At 43.3% G+C, this 25,321-nt stretch overlaps 1 protein-coding gene across 5 annotated transcripts in view; it reads right to left on the bottom strand.

Annotated features, from left to right (window-relative positions):
- Positions 1-554: 554 nt before the first annotated feature.
- CCDC32 (coiled-coil domain containing 32) overlaps positions 555-25,321 on the bottom strand; it is a 36,730-nt gene continuing 11,963 nt past the window's right edge. For 3 of the 5 annotated variants that reach the window (XM_089907357.1, XM_089907355.1, XM_089907356.1), the window contains one exon: positions 555-23,636. In XM_089907357.1, coding sequence (XP_089763483.1) covers positions 23,480-23,636 — 157 coding nt within the window. In that variant the 3' untranslated portion in view covers positions 555-23,479. The remainder of the gene's footprint in view (positions 23,637-25,321) is intronic. The other 2 variants (XR_016392121.1, XR_016392122.1) reach the window with 2 other exon arrangements.

Genomic DNA, 25,321 nt, shown 5'->3' with positions numbered 1-25,321 from the left:
CACCATCATTTCATTCATAAACAAACTCTTTTTAATTCTAAAAATATGGTAAGGACATCATTGAAGGATTATTAATAGATTTTGCTTGTTTTTACTTTTTGCTTTGAAATGATTTCAAACTTAGAGACAGAAAAGTTGCAAGAGTAGTACAATAAACTCTTCACTCAGATTTGCCAATTACTAAAGATTTTGCTGTATTTGGTTTGTCATTTTCCACACACACATGCATATGCGCAGAGAGAAAATAGTCTAGATACATACATTTCTTATCTAAACTGTTTGAGAGTAAATTGTAGATATGGCATCTCTTAACCCTGAAATACCACAATACTATTATCAAAATCAGGAAATTTAACATCTTTGGTACAATACTATTATCTAGTCTACATACCTTCTTCAAATTTTGCCAATTGTCCCAATAATGTCTCCTCCCCCATCCTCCTCCTCCTCCTCTCCCTCCTTCTCCTTCTCCTCTTTCCTCTCTCCTTCCTCTCTTCCTCCTCTCCTCCTCCTCCTCCTCTTCCTCATCCTTTCTTTCCTCCTCCCTCTCCTCCTCCTCCTTCTTCTTCTAAGAGCTATTGTTTTCTCTGGTCCAGGATCCAGCCCAGGATCACATGTTGCACTTAGTTGTCATGTATCTTCAGTCTCCTTCAAACTGGAACAGCTCCTCAGCCTTTCTTTGTCTTTCATGACATTGATTTTTTTTTTTTTAAGTACTGGCTAGTTTTTATGTAGAATGTCCCTCAGTTGGAATTTGCCTGATGTTTCCTCATGAGTATATTCAAGTAATGCATTTCTGCCAAGAATACCACAGCAATAATGTGTCCTTTCTCAGTATATCACAGCAAGAAGCACATGACATTGGTTTGTCCTATGTTGAGAGATGTTAACTTTGATCACACAGTTAGAATGGTGGCGACTATGTTTCTCTACTGTTATGTTACTGTTTTTCCCTTTGGAATTGGTAAGTAATTTGTAAGGTGAAGTAACAAGTCTTTTAAATGAAATATGATTGGCTTTTTGGAAAACTCAGAGTCCTTATTTTCCTCATTTGCACTTGTCTAGTGAAAATATCTTCAAGATCATCAGTGATCCATACACTGGCTCTTGAAAATCACTGCACAAGGATGCAAGCAAGTCATTCATCTATCTAACAAATACTTGAGTACTATATATGCCAGGCACCTCAGAGGAAAGGATGGAATACAATCAGGACCAATAAATAATGCAGTCAACTATAGTCCACCTCTTTTGTGGGCTCTGGACCTAACTTCCAATTTGCGGAAAACACAGTGGGCAGAGGAACAAGTTGAACAACAGTTGGAGGAAACAGTCACTAAATTCAGAATGTGGAACATTCTGTAAGAAAGCTGACCTGTGGTCTTCAAAAGGACAAGGTCATGGAAAAAGTAGTGACTAATCTAGTTTAAATGATACAACAATTCATGAACTTTGAATCTGATTTTTTTAAGATATAAAATAAATAAATAAATAAAAAGATATAATTGGGGACAACTGGGGAAATTTTCTTGTAGACTTAGATGATGTTATGGAATTATTGTTAGTTTACTTAGATGTGATAGTGGTTTTGTAGTTATATAAGGAAATACCCTTATTTTAGGAGATGCATGCTAAATAATGCTAATTTAGGGGTGAAGTGGCATGATGTTTGCAATTTATTTTCAAAAAATGTATTCATATATAGCGAGAAAGCAAAATGGTAAATTGTTAAAGCTTGGTAGAGAGTGTAAGGGTGCTCATAGTACTATTTTTTCAACTTTTCTGTGGTTTTGCAATTTTGAAAATAAAATTTGAAGGAAAACTATATAGGTGTGATTGTGATTAATAAAAATAAAACTCCCCTTTAAACATTGCTGAACTTATAGTAGGTATTTTTTTTATCATTGTAAGTTCTCTCTACCAATTTTTCTTCACTATGGTATGAGAAGGTCCTCAATTTTTTTATATTTAAAAAGGCTCCTAATTCAGCCTTTCTGGAAAGTATCTGGGTGATATAAGAAACTCCTTACAATATATGTGGATAATATCAAGACAAAAATATATATGGGTTGTTCTGCTTGCTTGTTAAATTAATTGGGAATATTCAGTGCTCATTAGGTCCTGGCTCTGTTTCCAAGTAAGAAAAGACAATAAACATAAACATTAAAATCAAAAAAAGAAAGAAAGAAACACCTTACAAACTTCATAACACCTTTGACTTGGAAATTTAACCAAGAAAATAATGTATTGCTGTAAAGATTCAACAATAAAGATGTTCACCCCAGTATAACAATATGTCAGTGTAAAACTGGGTATAATTTAAATGCTCAACAATAAGGAGTTGGTCAAATAAACTATGGCCCAGTCAGCCAAAGAAAGGAATATAATGCAGCCATCAAAAATGTTGTGGGGTCAGCCATGTGTTGACAATAGTTGAGGCTGGGTAATTTGTATATAGGAGCCAATTATACTAGGCTCTCTACCTTCATACATTTTTGGAATTTTCGTTAATTAAAAAAAAAAGAATGTTGCAGAACAGTGTTGAACAAGTGAGTGGAAAGATATTTGTACAATATATTTAGTTTATGAAAAAAACCTGTATATACTATATAATCCCATTTTTGCTTAAAAAAAAAAACTTAGAAGAAAAACTGGAAAAATATACACCCAAGTGGCCTTACCTTGCTTACCTCTGGGGATTGGGTTTACAGGTAATTTTTATTATTTTCTTTTTCCTTATTTCCTCTTTCTAAAATTTATAAGGCAAACATGAATTACTTTTATACTAAGAAAGCAATAAAAATGAAATTTGAAGGAATGTTGCTGAGTTACCAAATGTGTTCCTTTGAGGAGTCTAAAGGAGCCCCACTGAGGGTCTCTGGGGCCTTATCCAGAGGTAGGACCATCCCCGGCCACAAGGTGGCAGTGCTGCTTGCTGAGGCCGCCCTCCTTGGGTTGAGCACCCTGCCGTACCCCATAAACTGTCCTTCGCCCTTGGCTCCCCTCTTACCCTGAAAACCCAGGGGCACCCCCTGGAAGAAGAAAGACAACCTGGTGTGCACCTAGGTTAGGGATGCAAATGGTGCGGGGGAGGGGAGTGGAGATGGCTAATCAGGAAATGTTCCTTTCCTTGGGGAAACTGGTAAGCCCTCCTCACTAGAGCTTGTCTAGTTGTCTCTAGATGTGGCAGTGACTGCCAGATTGAGCGTGTGTGTGTGTGTGTGTGTGTGTAACTGTGTGTTTAATAATATGTTCTGCATGTTCTACTGATTGTGTCATTTTCCTTGTTTGTGTGTGTTTTAATGTTTAGAACTTGTTTTTTATTTCAGAACAACGTGGATAGAATCTTGACAAAAACACATTTATTTAGTACCCAATTCCATGCATATTTCTTCCGCTTCAGTCCACACATTGTTCATCATGTTGGAAATCCATCCTATACCTGCCTCTGAAGCAGGATCATTGTACTATACTGATAAAAATTTCAGCAAATAACAACCAATATCCAATGTATTGAGTAATGGTATCATTTTGCATTATGCTCTGTGAGCTTATCATAAAAGTACTTTATCTATAAAACAACAATGTAACTATATTTATAAAATCGTTTCCCAATTAAGAAAATATTTAATAATTTATAGAATTTGACATTTGCTTAATGTTTTCTAAATACAACTCAGTTGTTTAAAGTTTAAATTTAATGTTTTTTAGTATATTCACAGAGTTCTGCAACCATCACCACAATCAATTTTAGGATATTTTTATCATCCTTGAAAGAAACTCTGTATGCATTAGTAGTCATTCCCCATTTCCCCCCAATTCCCTCCCTAAACAAGCACCAATCTGCTGTCTCTATATATTTACCTGTTCTGGACATTTCATACAAATGGAATTATGCAATATATGGTCTTTTGTGACTGATTTGGCATAATGTTTTCAAAGTTCATGTATGTTGTCACATGTATCAGTAATAAAGTCCTTTTTATTGCTAAATAATATTCCATTGTATGGAGTTTTACTTATCTTCATCAGCTGATGGATATTTGGGTTGTTTCCACTTTTTGGTTATTATAAATAAAGCTGTTATGAACATTATTCATGTACATGTTTTTGTATGGATATATGTTTTCATTTCTCCTGGGTATATACCCTGGTAACTCTGTGTTTAACTTTTGAGGAACCAGCAGGATGTTTCCCAGTAGCAATGTATGTGGGTTCCAGTTTCTCCACATCCTAGACAATGATTGTTGTTATCTGTCTTTTTGGTCATAGTCATCCTGGTAGGTATGAAGTGGTATCTCATTATGTTTTTGTTTTTAATAAATTTTATTTATTTATTTATTTTCTGGCTGCGTTGGGTCTTTTCTTGCTGTGCGCGGGCTTTCTCTAGTTGCAGAGAGCAGGGGCCACTCTACCTTGCAGTGCGGGGTCTTCTCATTGCGGTGGCTTCTATTGTTGCGGAGCAGAAGCTCTAAGCATGTGGGCTTCAGTAGTTGTGGCTCGCAGGCTCTAGAGTGCAGGCTCAGTAGTTGTGGCACACTGGCTTAGTTGCTCCATGGCATGTCAGATCTTCCCGGACCAGGGCTCGAACCCATGTCTCCTGCATTGGCAGGCAGATTCTTAACCACTGCGCCACTAGGGAAGTCCCTCTCGTTGTGGTTTTGATTTGCATTTCCCTGATGGCTAGTGGCCATTTGCATATCTTCTTTGGAGAAATGTCTATTCAGATCCTTTGCTCATTTTTTAGTTGGATTACTTGTAATTTTATTATTGTAAGAGTTCTTTATATATGTTGGATACCAGCACCTTATCAGACATCAGATTTGCAAATATTTTTGCAAATACTTTATCTGATTTGCAAATATTTTATCTCATTCTGTGGGTTGTCTTTTTTTCTTTCCTGATGGTGTTTATTCTCTGAAGCACAAAAGTTTTTAATTTTGATGAAGTTCAGTTTATCTATTTTTTCTTCTGTCACTTGTGACCCCAAGGTCACAAGGATTTATGCCTACATTTTCTTCCTATATTTCTTCTAAGAAATATATGGTGTTTTGGTTTGAGGTAGGAGGCCAACTTTGGATATCCAGTTGTTCCAGCACCATTTGCTGAAAAGACTGTTCGTTCCCCCATTGAATTGTCTTGGCACCCTTGTTGAAAATCAGTTGATTATAAATTTAAAGGTTTATTTCTAGACTCTCGATTATATCCTATTGCTCTATACCTATCCTTAGACCAGCACCACACTGTCTTGATTATTGTGAATTTGTATTAAGTTTTGAAATTGGGAACAGTGAGTCTTTCAGCTTTGCTCTTTTTCAAGATTGTTGTGGCAACTCTGGGTCCCTGGAATTTCCATATGAATCTTGAGGGAGCTTGTGAATTTCTACAAAAAATCCAGCCAGGGTTTTGAGGTGGATTATGTTGAATCTGTAGATCAATTTTAAGAGCATCGGCGTCTTAACCGTATTGTCTTCTGATCCATGAACATAGGATGTCTATTAATTAGGTGCACATCTGATTTTTTGTTTTATTTTTACTAGGCAGGAAGCTAAAATACCAGAAGGGTCTGGTTCACTCTCAAACATCTGGGTACCTCGAATAAAGCCTACAAAGCAGGTGGGTTTCATTCAGTACAGCTTGAGGATAACACTCCCTCCCTTTGCAGTACAGACAGTTGCTCAGAATAACTTGGAGTTGTTGCCACAAATGGCTGGTTTTGTACTGTAAGAAAGTTTGGGAAAGTTTTCTCTGGACTTAATTTCCTTACCTGTAGAAAGGTAATAACTATGATTACCTCAATCACTTTAGTAAAAATTTGCTAAATGAAAAAAAAGTTTAATTATAAAAAATCAATAGAAAAAAGATTTGAACAGACATTTCATTAAAGAAGATATACAAATGGCCAATAAACAAATGAAATATGCTCAGTGTCATTAGCCAACATGCAAATTGAGACCATGTTGAGATACATACCCACCAGAATGGCTAAAATTTAAAAGACTGACAAAGCCTTATACTGGTGAGAATACAGAACAATTGGGACTCTCATTTACTGCTGGTGGGAGTGTTAAATGGTACAACCACTTTGGAGAAGATTGGCTGTTTTTTGTAAAGTTAACATACATAACAGTATGTGGTATTTACCCAAGAGAAATGAAAATATACATCTATAGAAAGATTTGTACATGAATATTAAGAGCAGTTTTATTCACAATAACCAAAAATCAGAAACAACCCAAGATCCATTGACAGGAGAATGGATAAATAAATCGTGGTATATCCAATACAATTAAAGACAAGTCAGTAATTTAAGAGAACAAATTACGGATACACACAACACGCACGAATCTTAAAAATATTATGCTGAACGTAAGACGCCAAACACGATGATTTCATTTGTATGAAATTCTAGAGCAGACTAAACTAAGCTATAGTGACAGCAGATGAGTTGTTTCCTGGTGACAATGCGGGTTGGAGGAATGACTGCAAAGAGGCTTAAGGAAACTTTCTGAGGTGATGGAAGTGCTCTGTCTTCATTGGAGGCGTGGTTATATGAGTTTATAGCTTTGGAAAAACTCGATCGAGCTGCTTTTAGCGTACTTGATGTACGTTAGTATTAGTATACTTAAAAGGATACATTCGCGATAAAATAAAATTAATATACTTAAAATGGATATACTTTATTATATGTTGATTTGAAAACAAGTCCACACTCCAGAGCTGGCATTACAAGTGCTCCAACTATCTTTCTATCGTATCTGTGTCAGGTGCTTCGCTAATTATCAGAATGAATGTTAGAAACGGGTTTTCCTTGGTGAAAATACTTATTGATGAATAAACTAATAAATGCCTCCCTCAGTATTGCTGCGAGGATCAAATGTGATAACATGTGCAAGTACCGCTTTGATGGACTTTACAAGCAAGTCTTGGCTTACGAGTCAGAAATCCCCCAGGCTTCCAGCGTCCCCACAACCCTGACCTAAATGCCTGAGAGGTCCCTCTGGCTGTCCCCTCACAGGGTCTTGGCTTGCTTACAGTCACCTCCAGGTCACCCGCCCACAATGTCTGGCCCCACCCAGTGCCCAGGCCCCTGGGGTTTCATACTCTGGTGTCTCTCCTTAGGTATAAATAAAACAGTGTCCTGAATAATTGCACATCTCGTCCTTGGCTTTTTTCTCCCTGACCCTGTGAGTTACTTTGAGTAGTGGTTGGAAGTGGTTGGGCTTTACTGTTCTTTCCCACTGAGAGAGCAGGAGTAAAGACCCTTCCAACAACGACTCCTCTGAGCAGCCTGGTGTACGCGTGGGCTGCCCACTGCAGCCTCACCTCCCACGATGTGGGCTCTGTAGACCAGATCCTGGGAAAGTTAAAGCTGCTCACACCCCAGGGGTAAACACAGTTGACAGTGCTCACTGTGCTTCCAGAACTTTTTTTAGGCACATGAAAATATATGGGCTTGTTAATAAGTGTGTGTTCATTAAAAAAAAACAACAGACTGGGATCATATTCTTTCAATTCAACAAGTTGATTACCTTCTATATGCTAGGCACTTTTGAATCATTGAAAATAATTCTGCAGCTTGCAGTTTTTGCTTAAAAGTATAAAAATCTTTCCATGTCAATACATAATGATCTGTCATTATTTTTTCATTATTGTAAAACATTAGTGCACTTATCACTTTGATGTATTTTATGCTGTGATAAATATGGAGTTGATAGAGGTATGCATAGGTATTTCTATCACCAGCATTGGGTGGAATACAATGAGCAGATTACCTAAGATTAAGAAATTGGGCAATAGTATGGGTTGTGGACTTAAGTCATAGGATCTTTCTCCCTAATGAGTTAAAGCATGTTTTTTAGTTTTGCTTTCTACTGTGGGTCTGTTAGATCAGTACAACCACTTATGATCTGCATCATTGTGATAGCTGATACTGAGGGAGTTTGTTGGGGTTGGAGGATGGCAAGTGGAGGCCAAGGTAGGACTAGAGAAGTAAGATGGGCCCTGAGCACTTGGGATATTGGAGGTCATGTAAAGAGCCATGGGACAATATTAGAATTTTATATTATTTTTTTTCGGTTTTAATGAGATTGACATATGACATGGTATTAGTTTAAGTGTACAACATAATGACTTGACATTATATATATATATATATATATATAAATGATCACCACAATAAGTTTAGTTAACATCCATCACCTCAAAGAGTTATAATTTTTTTCTTGTGATGAGAATTATTAAGATCTACTCTCTCAGCAACTTCCAAATATGCAATTCAGTACTGTTAATATAGTCACCATGTTGTACTTAACATCCCCAGAACTTATTTATCTTATAACTGGAGATTTGTACTTTTTGACAACCTTCACCCATTTTCCCCAACCCCATCCTCTACCCCCTGGCCCTGGCAACCACCAATCTGTTCTCTGTTTCCACGAGTTGGGTTTTTTTTAGATTCAACATGTAAGTGAAAGGATACAGTATCTGTCTTTGTCTGACTTATTCCACTTGGCATAATGCCCTCAGGGCCTATCCATGTTGTTGCAAATGGCAGGATTTCCTTCCTTTTTTGTGGCTGAATAATATTCCAGTGTGTGTGTGTGTGTGTGTGTGTGTGTGTGTGTGTGTGTGTGTATACATGCCATATTTTCTTTATATATACCATATTTTCTTTGTCCTTTCATCCATCAATGGACACTAAGGTTGTTTCCATGTCTTGGCTACTGTAAATATTGCTGCAATGAACATGGGAGTATAGTTTTTTTGGGTTTTTTTTTGCGGTACGCGGGCCTCTCACTGTTGTAGCCTCTCCCGTTGCGGAGCACAGGCTCCGGATGCGCAGGCTCAGCGGCCATGGCTCACGGGCCCAGCCGCCCCGCGGCATGTGGGATCTTCCCGGACAGGGGCACGAACCCGTGTCCCCTGCATCGGCAGACAGACTCTCAACCACTGCGCCACCAGGGAAGCCCATGGATATTAACTGAGTAGTTTATGACCTTCAGCACAGGGCACTTCTAGACTATAAATTAAGAGAGGTCAAGCTCTGGCCGCTTCTATGGGTGAGCTTCAGATTTGACTAACACTGGCTCAGGTTAGTTGTGCACTTTCACAAGTGAGGATTCTTTTCTTCCTTCCCATCACCCTCTAAGGTAAATGTCATTATCTCATTTATAGATGAAGAAACAGGTCCAGAGAGGCTGATGCTTCCAAATCACAAAGTTAATGAGTAACAGAGTCAGGGAGGAAGGGGCGTCTGAGGGTATAGGGAAGAATAGCAAGGGCAAGGCCAATAATAACCCTGGGGCTTGCGTGGGACTAGGCCTAGGTCTCAAGGCCAGACCAGAGGGTTGGGGTTGGGGGCCGGGAATGATGCTAAATTCCTTCCCAGACTACAGCATGTGGGATCTGTTCTGCCTTCGTTTGTCCCGGTTGGGCAGGAAGCAGAGGCTGCAAATATGGAGAGAGGAATGCCTTGGGACTCGTAACTCACAAGGGCCGAGGGAGGAGTGGAGCGGACTGTTACCCTGGTGATGGCGGAGGTATCTACAAGTTGATTATATGTGTGCAGGCCTCGTCTACAAGCTACTGGGAAACCTCATCCTTCCTCCCAGCCGGCTGCTGCTCAGTCACTGCCCAGTGCCCTCTGTATAGACCTCATTCCTCCAAATAAAAGCAGCCCCTTAAGCGATCCTTGTAGAGCGGGGGCTCTAAGCCTGGGATTTTCAAGGACAGACTCTTATTTAACCACTTTGTTCCAGCACTTGTAGATCAGTCCTCAGAGCTCAGTGCTCTGAAGAAACATTTTCAGCAGATTCTGGGTGGGGCGCTAGCAGAGAGCCGAGTGCCTTTCCCTTGAGAGTCCATTCATTCCCCAGGGAAGCTCAGCTCCAGTGGACAAGCTTCCAGGATCGCAGAAACTTCTGTGGCCCTGCACATGCAGAGTTTCAGTCCTCAAATAGGAGGCTCCCCAGGGGTGGTGCCAACGCAGCCTCTGCCCACCACAACCTAGGGGAAGGCACAATATACCTCTCCCTCTGCCAGGTGTGTTAAGGGGGCCCTGCCCACTGGCAGCGTGACTGACCTGGTAGTTTGCTGGTACTTTCAGATCTGAGAGGCCTGAGGACCGCAGAGAGGAGCCTTGCATCCTGAGCCTAGCGAGACTGTGGTCCAGGATCTCAGGAAGGTATAGTCTCTCAACTTTCTTATTTGTAAAAATAGTAGGAAATCATCCATCCTGTGCTGATGTAAGGGAATATTCTTTATTCTTAGGAAATTCTATATATGCGTGGGGAGGGGGTGGCACGGAGATAGCAAAGATGCAAATAATTGGTGAATCTGAGTAAAACATATTTGGAAATTCCTTGTATTGTACAACTCTTCTGTAAGTTTGAAATGGTATCGAAATTAAGTGGTGACACGGGGCTTCCCTGGTGGCGATGTGGTTAGGAATCCACCTGCCAATGCAGGGGACACAGGTTCGAGCCCTGGTCCAGGAGGATCCCACATGCCACGGAGCAACTAAGCCCGTGCGCCACAACTACTGAGCCTGCGCTCTAGAGTCCGCAAGCCACAACCACTGAGCCCACGTGCCACAACTACTGAAGCCCACGCGCCTAGAGCCCGTGCTCTGCAACAAGAGAAGCCACCACAATGAGAAGCCTGTGCACCGCAATAAAGAGTAGCCTTCATTCTGCAACTAGACAAAGCCCGCATGCAGCAACGAAGACCCAACACAGCCATAAATAAATAAACAAAAATTAAATAGTGACAAAGAAGTAGTAGAATTACAAAAATCAAAGGAGTATATTTAGGTAAATTAATTCTCATTCCCACCTGACTAGCCCAAGAATAGACTTAATTTTTGTGTAAATTTTGAATTATTTTTACCCAGTTGTAATCATGGCAAATTTTATAGTCTTTTTTTACTGAACGTCGGTCATAAACTGTTTTACATGGTACACATTCCTCGTAACTACCACTTATGATATTCCATTATATGTCATAATTTCTACTCTTCTGTTGATGGACACTCACGAGGAAGAAGTGGATTGATATTAGTTCATCGTGAACTTGGTACCAGGTGCTATCCACCACAGGCTATGCATTACCTTTTTTAAAAAATTTTATTGAAGTATAGTTGATTTACAATGTTGTATTAATTTGCTGTACAGCAAAGTGACATGTATGTTATACATATATATATTCTTTTTCATATTTTTTCCCATTATGGTTTATCCCAGGATATTGAATATAGTTCCCTGTGCTATACAGTAGGACCTTGTTGTTTATCCATCCTGTGTATATGCATTATCTTATTTGACCCTCACGATCCTACTAAGATAAATAGTTTTTACCCGCAGTGTGTGGATGAGGAGCTTATAACAAGCCAACCTCATTCCACTAAGACAGATTCAGGATTCTGTTGAATACAGAGGCTCATGCCGTCCTTCTGTTTTTTCATGACTGAAAGCTTTCTTTTCCTCCTCCTCTAACTTCACAGATCTTTTTCTGTTCTGCAGTTTATACCTTGTATTGTTATTAATTCCATGTCTCAACTCTAAGGCTAGACTATGGGCTCTTTGAGGGTAGACTCACAGCAGAGTCATCTTTGGAGCAGACTCACCTCAACAGGCTTAGCCCATCACCTTACACACAGCAGGAGCTCACATCACTTATTCTCTCAACAAATCCTGTATTTCTGGAGGGCCTACTATGCCCCCAGGCAGTGTTCTAGATTCTTGGGACACATCAGCAATTCAATACACAATGGAGCTTACATTCTGGCAGAGGCAGACGTACAATAAAGAATATACATAACAAATGAGAAAAGTATATATTATGTTAGAAGGTGCCAAGTAATATAGAAAAATAGAACAGGGTAAGGAGAATAAAGAAGGAAGGGATGTTTCAATTTTAAATAGAATAATCGGGACTTCCCTGGTGGTCCAGTGGTAGAGAATCCACCGTCCAATGCAGGGGACACAGGTTCGATCCCTGGTCGGGGAACTAAGATCCCACATGCTGTGGGGCAACGAGGCCCACCTGCCACTACTGAGCTTGATCGCCTCAACTAGAGAGGCTGCGTGCGGCAAACTACAGAGCCCACGCATTCTAGAGCCCACAGGCCATAACTAGAGAAGAGAAAACCCACACACCACAACTAGAGAGAAGAGACCCGTGCGCCACAACTAGAGAGAAGCCCAAGTGCCTCATCGAAGAGCCCACGTGCCACAACAAAAAGATCCCGCATGCCTCAATGAAGATCCTGTGTGCCTGCAACTAAGACCTGACGCAACCAAAATAAGCTAATTAATTTAAAAATATTTTAAATAAATAAATAGAATAATCAGGGTAGGCCACATTGAGGAGGTAACATCTGAGCAAAGACTTGAGGAGATAAGAGTGACTCATGTATACCACGTGAATGAACAAATGAACAAAATAAAATGGCTTTTATGATACATTCTAACTATGCTATTAGAAAGCAGACATTAGAAGGGCTAAGACCCTGAGTTGGGAAAGATAAATTCCAAGGATAGATAAGATCAAAGTTTAAAGATCATACCCAACACAGTAGGGTGACAATGACTCATTCCACAAATAGTGCCAATTTGCTGCTTCAAAATAATTTTGGAGCACAGAAAGCTGCTTTCTGTAGCAGGCAGTAAACACGTGAGACTTACCCCCTAAAGATGGTACAGGCTGAAAGCACAGGACAGTTTTCAGTAAATCCATATTGCCCTGGGGTCAGTGATTGAAAGAAGCTGGGGATATTTGCAGGGTATGTCCTAACCCTTTGCTGGGATCCCAGGTAAGAGTCTAGTCTTGTGCCATGTTAGAACATAGGATCTTGGTAGATTGAGCCCTGAAATGCATACCCTACATCAACGAACATTGAAAGTCCTTTCTTTTACACTTTACACCGTTGATGTTTGTTAAACAAATTGCAAACTAGACAGACAGAATTATTACATTTGTGGCTTTTTAAAAAATACAGGAATTACATTGGATCAACTTTTTCAAACATAAGATCACACTTTCTGACCAGATCAGGATATGTCATTTTGACCGAAGTATAATTCTTAACAATTGATTTGCTTAATAAATAATTTCCAAATTAAATGGGCTTTGCTCTTTTTTTTTTTTTTTTTTTGTGGTACGCGGGCCTCTCACTGTGTTGCGGAGCACAGGCTCCGGACGCGCAGGTCCAGCGGCCATGGCTCACAGGCCCAGCCGCTCCGCGGCATGTGGGATCTTCCCGGACCGGAGCACGAACCCGTGTCCCCTGCATCGGCAGGCGGACTCTCAACCACTGCGCCACCAGGGAAGCCCGGCCTTTGCTCTTCACAGAATGTTTCCATATAAATATATAAATATAATTTTGATGAAATGAATCATAACTGAAATGTATGAAGTTGGCTTAATATTTAGAAAATTTCTATACAAATAGAGGCTCAGCTTGTGAAGTACTTCCTGTAAACTTGCTTTATGTATGTAGATTTTTGTTTATTGAGTTTTCTTAGAGTAGAGCACACGCATTTGACATTACAGTTTTTTTAAAGTATTTAAACTTTTTATACACTGATATGGAATGTTCCCAAAACTGTAAAGTACAGACTGGCACATATTTTATGCTATCATTTCTATTAAAAATATACACATATAGGTTCATGTATGTATAGAATATCCCTGGAAGGATACACAAGGAATTGGGAATAGCACCTGTCTCCAGGGAGGGAAACGGGGTGATTAGAAGACAGGGGAAAGTGGCAGAGGTCTTTTTTACTTTATATCCTTTTATATCTTTTGACCTTAGTACCATGTGTATGCATTATTTAGTCAAAAAAATAAAATAGATTTAAACACAACATAAAGAAATAAATCATTGCTGTTTTAGGATAATTATATAGTCACCAAAATGACTCAGAAATTAAATAACGAATGTTAGTGTTAATGACACATTGACAGGGTCAGGGAAAGTATTGTCTGAGTCCAGGAAATACCTTCCCCTATCTCTCCCTTTAAAGGTAGACTAGTATTGATACTTTAAGTTAATGGAACTCAATTTTGTTTTAAAGATTTACTCAAAATACAGCTTATTTACGTGCCTTCCTCAGATAGGGACCTCTGCTCTGATTTCAGAGTCCACCATATCTGCTCTTCAAGATTGCCTTTTCTTTTTTTTTTAACTGCAGCTTCTGAAACATGAAGATTTTAGTAATTATATGAGCAACAGATATGAACACATATTTTACACAAAATAAAATACAAATAGTAAACCTAAGCATGGAAAATATTCCATCTCAACAGTCAATGAAATTCAAACTAAAACAAAGAAATATCGTATTCAATAAGCAATTGATTCAAAGGTTACCCCCAGTGAAGGTGGGTCTGGTGAAATCTGTATACATTGATATCACTGGCTAAAATATAAATCAGCTGAGCCCTTTTACAAAACGTATTTCAATTCCTGCAGCCATAAAAATATTAATGTCTTTTGACCTGGTAATCCCGCTCCTCGGAATTTGTCCTGAGGAAGTTTTTCCAAGGAAGAGAAAAATCTCAGTGTAGAAAGATCTTCATTGCAGCTCTATTCATCAAAGTGAAAAAGTGATGGGCTAGAAAGAGCATTGGCTTGGGCGTCAGGTGTCTAGGGTTTGAGGGCTTGATTTGGGGATGGGCCACTTGGTATCTGTGTGGTCTTGGATAAATGACCTGAGTCTGCATCTACCAGGGTGGAAGGAGGGAAATCAGGCTGGGAAAGTTGGGTGGAACCAGATTATGGAGGATCTTGACTGCTAAGCTAAGGTCTCCAGGCTCTATGCAGTCAGCAAGAGGAAACATTGCAAGTATCTGATCAGAGCTCTGCATCAGAAAAATTACCCCAGCAGTGGCATATAAGATGAATGGAAAGAGCAAAAAGGTGGAGGTGGGGAGGCCACTTAGAAGTCTTCTGCAGTAGTCTCTATGAGAGGTAACAACTAATTAAATGAAACAGCCTAAATTGTGTGAGTACCTTGTGGGTGATGAGCCATTATCATAAATCTCCAGCCTCCCCGTAGAATCTGGTTAACAGTCTGCACTGAGCAGAAATATTTCATAATAACACCTTATACTTCTAAAACCCTTTACAGTTAAAAAAAGTGCTTCCATGTGTATTATCTCATTTGATCTTCTAGGGTGTTTACAAGTGAATATTTGTAAAGTTTTCCCATGTATTGGACCCAGGTCTATGGGTTTATAACTTCCAGGGTCCACCCCTCCTCTCCTCCCTCCCTCATCTTCCCTTTTTTGTTCAGTATTCAGGCACTCCATAGTTCTTTATTTCATTTTACTGCAAAAAAAAAAGTGGCTGAACAATGCACCAGCCTCCTCACTTAAGTTCCTCCGAAGGCAGGTAAGTCATCAGTGTGCTGGATTTGAGTGCATTTGGTTTATTTAATCATTTGTTGTCTTTCTCTGATTGCATTGGCGTATCACATGTTCCACCATATGCTGTCCCCCGATGCTCTGCACACACAAGTGAGAGCCCACTAGGGGGCCTAACCTTCCCTCCTCTCCTTCCAGTTCCAACCCTTCCCCCATCCCAGGGAGGGGCATCTCCCACTGGAGGCCCCAAAAGGGAGCCTAAGTCAGACAGACCCAGTCCACGAGAAGTGGGTCTAGCGATCACCCAGGAAATCTGGGGCCCGGGCCAGCACTGTGACGGAGACTTCCTAACTCCGGACTTCTCTGGCTTGCAGAGGTGCTAATGAGTAGGGCTGAGCGGTAATTAAGTCTGTGCTCAGCTCCACATCATGCAGCACAGCTGCAGCCAGCCAGGAGGAGGGAGAGGAAGACGGGAAGGAGGCCCCCAACCCTCTCTTCCCACTCCGAGCCCGCTCTCCAGGGCTCTATGTAGTGCAGCAAGAGGAATTCATAAAGCCACAGGATGAGGGAACACCTATAGGAGACAGCTGCTCAGGGCTGGGGGAAAGCACCCAGATGCCAGCCAGGTGTTGCTGCTCCAGCCCATGGGCCGCCAATGGGCCAAGCTGTAATTTTGTCAGAGGTGAAGATTACCCTGTCTTGCAACCAGCCTGGCACTACAGGACCTGCAGCAGGGTGGGGCTGAGGTCTGGCAGGAAAGGAGAGGCATGACACCTACTACACACTACTCATTGCCATGCAGGTATGCCATTGTCTCTGGGGAGTCTGGGACCTTCTTCAGCTCACACCCCAGACCAAGGGTTCGCTCTGGATGAGGACCAACATCAATATGAATTACTCAGTGAGCAATCCTCTGGAAATCCACAAATCTATAGGACCCAGTCCATGCCCTCCAGTGGGAAGGCAGACGTGAAAACAGACATGCCTTTTATTTTGAGTGTCTTTCTTTGAACTTTTGCATTTTCTATTTCTATTTTTGCAAGGATCATTTGGCATTTTTTAATGTTAGCATATTTTCCTTGGAGCAATAAAGGCGTTTGCAGTATGGAAAAAGTGACATTTGATCTGAAGGAGTCCGGAGGGGATCTTTGAGTGTGGGGAACTGACCTTTTGTAACCACCCACCCAGAGCACGGGCTGCAAAGTGTGAACTGAGCCTCCAGGAATGATGTCTGGTGCCCTCCACAGGTCAAGTCACAATAGGAGCCTTGGTGACAGCCGTGGGAGCATGTGTGTGCCTGTGCTCCCGTGCCTCTCTCCTGCGGTTTCTCTAGATGGCTGTGGCTACCCTTCTGTCCTTCCTCTCACTCTGTCGTCAGCTGTCCCAGTTCTCCGTCTCTCTCTCTCTCCTTTCAGCCCAGCCCGGAAGCCCATGGGCTGGGCCAGAGGGAAGCAGTTGTTGCTGTTTTTCCCCAGCTCCCGCTCAAACCTGACACCCACAGAAAGGTCAGGCCCACGTGGTTCAGCACATCCCGGCCTGGCCCGCCCTGGCTGTTACCATGACGACTGCTGGTCTGGAAATGTCCTTAGCCACCTCTACTCAGCATGTTGGGTGGCTGTCCCAGGCTCCATTCTCAGAAAAGCCATTCCTGCCTGGCATTCCAGAGTTATAGGGCTTCTGAGAACATGGACGGACAGACAGAGACACAGAAAAACAGACCAAGTCAGAGGCACACACACAGACTGAGACAAAGAGAAACAAGCAGACTTAGGGACCCAGAGACTATGAAGATGCTAGAGAGATGGTGACAGAGCCTTGGCAACGCAGGACAGAGGGATAAATAAAGCAAAACAGAGTCGGAGACGGAAATAAGAAAAAGAGACAAAGAGAGGCACAGAGGACCATGATGACCTAAGGAGAGAGAACCCCAGACTAAAAGGATAAAGGAGGGGGCCCGAGGGAGGGAGGGAAGGGGAAGAAGGCAGAGGTGTGAGAGAAATCGGCTTTCACACCCCCTCGCTCCCATCCCAGTAAATTACCTTGTTATGCGCAGGGCTTGGATCCAATATTTCTCTTTGTCTCGTCCTCTCTGAGGTCTCAGGTGGGGTCTGAGATGATTAGCTGGCCAGGCTTTTCCTCTGGCTGGATAACATTTGCCGCCTTAGAAGAGGGATCTTGTCCTAAGCTAATAATGGTAAACTTGAACTCCACTCCACTCCACCCCAGCACACACAAACACACACACACACACACACCCCTCTCCTTACCCTAGGGAGGCCCTTGGTTCCATCTCACCCCAAATTCATCATAAATACCTACTCTCAGCCTTACTTACCCCAAGTAGTAAAATGGGTATCAGAACAACTGAATAGGGATGATAAGAAATGAGGCAAAATTAGGGAGTAATGAATGTGAACATCAGAGATGATGAAGCCCCAGGAGGTAACTAATATGAAAGAGGAGAGAAGAGATGGGCTGGAAAGAGTGAGTACCAGACAGGAGTGTGGGGGTAAGAGGGTGAGAGGAACCAGGGGAGGAGGAGAGAGACAGGTTCAGAGCTCTGATCAAGGCAGCCCAGAGAAGTTACAGGAGTGGTGGGCCAGCTTGGATCCGTCCTCCAGGTCTGGCCGGGAACCCTGCCTCCACCATTAGTGCTATGATTTCCCATCTTCGAAGTGTCTCCGAGGCTTTGAGCGAGGTCTCTCGGGGTCTTTGGGTTCTTGGTCGTTCTTAGCCTTTTCCTTTAAAGAAATAGTGAGGAGGCTTCCCTGGTGGCGCAGTGGTTAAGAATCCGCCTGCCAGTGCGGGGGACATGGGTTCGAGACCTGGTCTGGGAAGATCCCACATGCCGCGGGGCAACTAAGCCCGTGTGCCACAGCTACTGAGCTTGCGCTCTAGAGCCCACGAGCCACAACTACTGAGCTTGCGTGCTGCAGGTACTGAAGCCCGTGCGCCTAGAGCCCGTGCTCCGCAACGAAGAGTAGCCCCCGCTCGCTGCAACTAGAGAAAGTCCGCACACAGCAACGATGACCCAACACAGCCAAAAAGATAAAAATAAAATAAATAATGAGACCGTTAGCACCATTAGCAGAGAGGAAACCTGGAGCCTATCCAGCCTTCGACCTGTCCTGACCTGGAGCACAGTGTAGAAGGGACAATGGAGCCAGTGTCCCTAATGTCACCAAGTTCCCAGCTCACGTGTGGATGGAGAACAGGTGCCAGCTTAGAGGGCCCAGCCCGGTGCCCTCAGCCCAGAGAGCCCAGTGAGGGAGCGGGGCCCAGAAGGGAGACCTGAGTCCAAGAGAGGTGTGTGTGGACATTCAGATAGGGCTGTGCTGAATTAGCCAACCTGGAGGGCACGCCGCACCACAGTGGCTGGAATGTGCAAATCAAAGGTACCACACTGCACCACACTGCCCTGGAAGATGGGTCCGGGACTGGGCGCAAAAGGGGCTGTGGCCGATGTTGTTGGTGCCCCACATCCCTTCAGCCCCCTTTTGTGTCCAGCTGCAGCTGCGGTGGACGGTCCTGACACATCCTCTTCTCTGCCAGAGGCTCTTGTCAGTCCCTGCCGAGCAGCCTGGAAGTCCCAGGAGCTTAGCTCTCCCAAAGGGCAAACCGTAACCAATGAGGGATGGCACTGGTGGAATTACTTCATCACTCAGTGGGGAATTCTGATCTGCGATCTTTATGGCTCCTCAGAATGATCCCAGGAAGACTGAGCTATAAGTACCCACAGTGGACCCCTCAATGCAGCTTCCCTGTCTCATTGCTCCCTTGCTCCTGTTCAGCCCCTAAAATGCCTGCATCCAAGTCCTTGTCTCATGATATGTATTCAGAGAGCATAAATAGCACAAGGGCTGTCTTTCCGTGACCTTCAGAGCCAGAGTGTGTCCCATAGAGCTGAGCTAAGATAAGCAGTATTGGAGGGCTCTGCCCCTGACTGCTTGTTGGTAGGTGATCAGGTGTTTGTTGGAAGGGGTCATTATCATCTAGGGAAGGAAAAGAGCTCACCAGCTCTACCTCCCAGATGTTGGGGAAGCCAGGGCTGACTTATTAGCAGCAAGCCTACATAGGTCTCCAACAGACAGCCATGGACTGTCATAACTGGAGAGGACCTCAGGGGTTACCTGATCCAACTTTCTATGCAATTTGGGAATCTCCTTCACAACCTCTCTGACACCTGCTTAAACACCTCTAGTGACAGGGAACTCACTACCCTTTACAAGACAGTCCTGTCCATTCTTGGACAGCTATTAGAAAGTTCTCCTTATGCTAGATGGTAATTGGTCTCCTTGAGACTTCCCTGCCCTAGACCTAGTTTGTCCTTTGTACTTCAATGTCTCATCTGTCTATCCAAGACTGCTCCAAATATTCTAAAGCCAACTGTGTCTACTACATCTTCTCTTCTCTAGGCCAAAAAATCTTATTGCCTTGACGATTCTTCAAATGACTCAATCTTCTGAGTGTCCTCACCCTGGACCCCTCCTCCAGGGAGCACTATGGTTTATCAACGTTACCCTTTCACTGTGTTGCCCAGATGATGCCTCAGAGTAGTATGACCAGCGCAGAATGTATTTTTCACTACTATGGCCCTAAGTACATTTCCACTATTAATTTCTAGAATTATAACTTTTTTGGCAGGTTCACAACACTGAACTGTACTCAACTGAACTGTGAAGACAATCAATGTCTGTGCTTTCAGCTTCTCAGCATCCCTTTTGCTGTTTTTCAGGTAACAGTAACTCTCCCCCATTTCCCATTCTCAAATGGGTCTGGTGGGATTGCCAACCCCAAAGCCCTGTACCCCTTGGCATAAGTTTGGACCCATGACCTAGGCTCAGCCAATAACAGAGTATCCTTTCCCCGGTCACAGTAAGTGTTTCAATGAGGAGCATGTGACCCAAGCCAGGCCAGTCAGATTCCTTCCCTGGGTTTTATTATATGGAGCTGGAAGGGAGACCTCTACCTTTGGATGTGCTCAGCTGGGATGATGTGCAGAACTCTCTGTGCTATACCAACACACAAATTAGAGTTAATAGTGAAAGAAAGATGAGACTGAAGATACTGTTTGAGTCCTTGGATCTAGCTGGCCTTGAGGCCAGCTCCACTTCTGTCCTTCCCAGTCAGTGTCCCTTTATGGCTTGATCTAGGCTGAGTCTACCTTCTGTCACTAGAACAAAGTAGCTAATTCGCAGTTCTTTGTCCTCTAATGTGTAGTTAATTTTTTTGATCCTAGACAAAGATCACCACATTTATTCCTAGTAGGTTTCATACTTTGTCTCATCATTCCAGTCTATAGAAAAATTTTTGAGTTCTGATTCTGTGATTCAATCAATTACCTACCCCTCTCACTTTTGATAAGGATGCCTCCTATGCACTCATGCAAATCATTGATAAAAATGTTGAGCTAGGCAGAGTAAAAAAAAAAAACCAACATCATGTCAATTTATCAGACAACTGAGTGTAATTTTCAGATGGTTTTTCAAACAACCGTGAATCTACTCAACTGTACTCTTATCCAGCCCTGACCGTCCATCCTGTCTCTGAGATCTCGTTACTTGATCAGGCACCATGCCAAAGACCGTGCTGCACCTCGGCATTCTGCCGAGCTACCACTTGGTGATGTCATCCAAAAAGGACATAAGATTAAAAAACCAAAACTGGTCCTAGGCTTTAAAATGCTCAGAAACTCTCAGTAGCCCATCTCCCTTATGTGCACACATGCACACACATAGACACAATCCCTCCCCCGCCTCTGCCTCTGCCTCCTCCTGCCTTACTTGTCTGCAAAAGAACCAATTTTTTTTTTTTTTAAGTGGATTAGGTCAGCATGAAGCGAAAAGAGTCAGTCCATTTGGTAAGAGGCAACCTTTACTTCAGAACGATCTGTGACAGGTAGCACTTGGGAAATGGAGGTGGGGGGAAGGGAAGGGACAACTTTAGTAAAGCCTGGAGCTGGAGGGTGGGGAAATGAAGGAGCAGAGGCCCACTGTTGCTCCAAGTCTGGCCTGTTCGAGGCAGTACAGTGCAGCAACAGAGAGCACAGGCTCTGAAGAGAGCTAGGCCCCGGTTCTCAGTCCTGGGAGTATCACTTGCTAACCGCCCACCACTACCTTGTGCCATACCCGGGTGCCATGCTTCACTCTTCCCACTCTCTCACGCTTCATTCCACTCGCTTACCAAGTTCCCGTGGTTCTTCCCCCTAAATGCTTCTCACATCCACTTCTCTCTAGCCTCACTGCCGCATCCTCGTTCATGTAACCGTCATCTCTTCAAATATTTCTTCTGCCACTTTCTCTCTCTTCTTCTGGGACTCAACTTATATGTGTATTAGACTGTTTGATGTTGTCTCACAGCTCTTGGAAGCTTGGCTTTGCTTTTTCTTCCCCCACCCCACCCTATTCTCTCCTTGTGTTTCAGTTTGGATAATTCCTATTAACCTTTCTTAAGTTCACGGATTTTTTCCTCAGCTGTGCCTACCTATTGAAAAGCCCATTGAAGGAATTCATCTTTGATATCATGTGTTTTTTATTTCTAGCATTTCCATTTGGCTTTCATACAGTTTCCATGTTTCTGCCAAAATCCCCCATTCGTTCATGCAAGTTACCCACCTCTTTCCAATAGACCCTTTAACATACTAAGTCATTTTTATTTTAAAGTCCCTGTCCGATGGTTCCAACATCTGTGTCATCTGTGAGTCTGGTTCTGTCGATCTCTTTACCTTTTGACAATGGATTGGGTTTTTTTCTTTGTGGGCTTTTTGTATGTTTTGTAAATTTTTATTGAGTGCCTATCATGTGTAGAACAGCAGAGACGGAGGTAAATGGTATTTATGCCTGGAAATGAGCATGCACCTTCTGTCAGCCTGTTGGCGTGGGGGGAGGGGGGAGGACGGGAGTCCATCTATTGATAATTAGGAGTCAGGCAGGGTTTGAATTTTGTTGTTGCTGTCATTATCTCAGTGCATCACAGATTTAAATTCATCTAGTTGTGGGCTGCTGAGAGAGGAGACTGGGTGTCAGAGGGTTTTTCTGTGTTCCTGCTCCACGCTCCCCTTTTCAGCCATCCCAGCATGCCTGCCCCTCCACCCAGAGGAGACTGCCTTCCCTTGCTATTAGGTGCTAGTTTGGGGGCGGGGTCTCTGACATCCTGGTTCAGCTTCAATCTTAGGCAGGTCCTCTGTGAGTTTCAGGAATGGGGCTTTCTCGTATTTCTGCTTCTGTTCCCAATGACAGCCAAACTCTGTCTCCTACCTGTGGTTGGTTTGGGGTGGCCAAATTTTCTTGTCCTCTCCCCCAGCAGAGCAGACCTTTGCTTGAATTTTCAGCCCAAGACAGTTTCCCACTTCTCCCCTTTGGGTAGAGGGCTTTTGCTTGTTCTCCCCACAAGAAGCAATGGGCTTTCAAGTGTTCAAGAAGGACAAGAAAGTTTTTACCCCTCACCCAGAAGCAGATGAGTTTTGCTTTTATTCCTCCCCCTGAAGTAAGACTCTGTTGCCCCTCCCTCAGTGGCTTAAGGCTGTTGCTTATTGGAGAAAAGGATTGGAAGCAGCCGAGGCGTTTTGCCTTCCCCCAGCAGCTGCCTTAATCAACTACTTTTTTGTACCACCAAGGAGGGACGCTCTCTCCCATTTCCTGCCCTGCTCCCACTTTTTCTCATGAACCTCAGGGGACCTGTGGAAGAAAGTCTGCCTGTGAGTAGAAACTCCCTGTGTCTGGAATGGTCTCCAGCCACTCTAAACTGACACGCTAGCCCATGTGTAGCCTTTAAACGTTTGTTAAAATTTTTGTCGGTTTTGTCTTACCTGCTTGTAATGACAGCTCCCCCGTTTCCCGTGCTCTGCTAAACTTGAAACTGTTCGTGTGTATCTCTCTCTTCTTGAAGAGGCTTTACTTGGTTGCCTTGTGACCTCAGCTTTCTGATTTTGTAGATTATCTATTTCTCATGGTTAAGGTGTGAGTGATGTTTTCTTGCAGCGTTGTTCCTCCTCAGTAGATATACAAGTCCTCGAGTCACTGTCACCTCTTTCTTAGGCAACTGCAAACACCTCACAGCTTGCCTGCGCCCAACTTTGCTCCTCTCCGTACTGCAACCAGCATAAGTATTAAAAATTCTGTGCGGGCTTCCCTGGTGGCGCAGTGGTTGAGCGTCCGCCTGCCGATGCAGGGTACTCGGGTTCGTGCCCCGGTCCGGGAAGATCCCACATGCCGCGGAGCGGCTGGGCCCGTGAGCCATGGCCGCTGGGCCTGCGCGTCCGGAGCCTGTGCTTCGCAATGGGAGGGGCCACAGCGGTGAGAGGCCCGCGTACCGCAAAAAAAAAAAAAAAAAAAAATTCTGTGACCATCAGAAACTATAAGGGACCGCAAATAAAATACTTCAAACTAGCTACATAAAAACTGAAACCTAGGTTATGGTGTACCAGTTATCTATTGCTGAGTGACAAACCAACCCAAAACGTAGTGGCTTAAACCATGACATTTTTTCTGTTTGTGAATCCACAGGGCTTGCAGGGACAGCCTGTCTCTGTTCCACTTGGTGTCAGCTGGGGTGGTTTGAAGGCTAGGGCCTGAAATCATTTGAATCACTTATATGTCTGATGCCTGGGGTGGGAAAGACTCAAACAGCTGGGGACTAAACTGCGGGAGCCCCTCTAGCTCTCGGTGGGGTCTCTCTAGTATGGAGGCTTCAAGGTAGCCAGACTTCTTACATGTTGGCTCAGAACTACCAAGGAACACATTGAGAAAGAGAGAGATCCCAGGTGGAATGTTTTTATGACCTAGCCTCTGAAGTCATATTATTCATGCTGTACTCTATTAGCAAGGCAGTTACGTAGGTCTACCCAGGTTCCAGGGGAGGGAATATTGACCCAACATCTCAGTGGGAGTGTCCACACCACACTGTAAGTTGAAAGTGTGGGATGTGATATATTGATATGGCCATCTTTGGAAAACACAATCTGCCATACATGATTCTATTTGTTCTGTAATAGTGAAAAAATACCTTCAAAGAAATCAAGCCAAAAAATAAAAACAAAGGAAAACCACGAGCCATCTGACTGCATTATTTCATGTAGACAGATCATTGCCAAGTGTGAATTTGTGTTCCCCTCATCAATTTAAACATGTCAAACCCATGGCAGCCATAACCATCCTTCTAGATGCAATTCTGGTCCTGTCACTGCCCCTCTTAAAATAACACTTTAGCTCCCTGTTGCTCCCCAAATAAATTCCAAGCTCCTTAACATGGCTTATAAAGCCCTTCCCACCTGGCCTTGTTTATTCATTTCTAAGCTCACCTTCTGATGCTTCCTCCTTTGTCCTTTATGCTCCAGCTACACTGAACCATTTTCCAGTATCCAAACTTTATTTTGCCTTCAGGCCGTTGTACTTGCCATTTTCCTCTTCTGGGACTTTTCTCTGCCCCCATGCTCTTATCCCTCTATTCTCTCCAACTGCTACTCATTTTTCGGGACTCAGCTTCCCTAACTCGGTCTCTCTCCTACCTCCCCCCCAGCTAGCCTAGGGCTCTCATATCTCCTTCCCATATGCTCTCAAAGCACTGTGTGCCTGTGCTAGGGCTCTACAGAATCAGAGACCACAGCACCAGTTAGCTAGGCCGTATCTGCCCCTCCATCAACCCACGTGGGAACATACGGTTTTATTTTATTCACCACCATGCACTGTGCCTGAAGCATGGCAGGGGCTCAACAAACATTGGTTAGATGAGTGAACCTGTGCCTTAAATAGCCCACTGGGTTCAAGTAGACAGCCTCCCACGAGCCTAAGATTGCGATGACAGTGTCCTGTCTTGAATCTTATAACTGAGGTAGGGCCAAAGCTGGTTGGGATAGTTCGGAAATTTCAGGAAAATATCAGCTGTTTTATGTGGCTGGAGCTGTTCCCAGCGTTGGGGGACTCATTCCAAGGCAGGGCCAGGGAGTGGCTCC

Source organism: Delphinapterus leucas, chromosome 2 (assembly GCF_059928025.1).
Source record: "Delphinapterus leucas isolate spDelLeu-1000000601 "Yukka" chromosome 2, BTC_Dleu_Yukka2, whole genome shotgun sequence".
NCBI lineage: Eukaryota > Metazoa > Chordata > Mammalia > Artiodactyla > Monodontidae > Delphinapterus > Delphinapterus leucas.
This window is presented reverse-complemented; position numbering and strand designations above follow the sequence as displayed.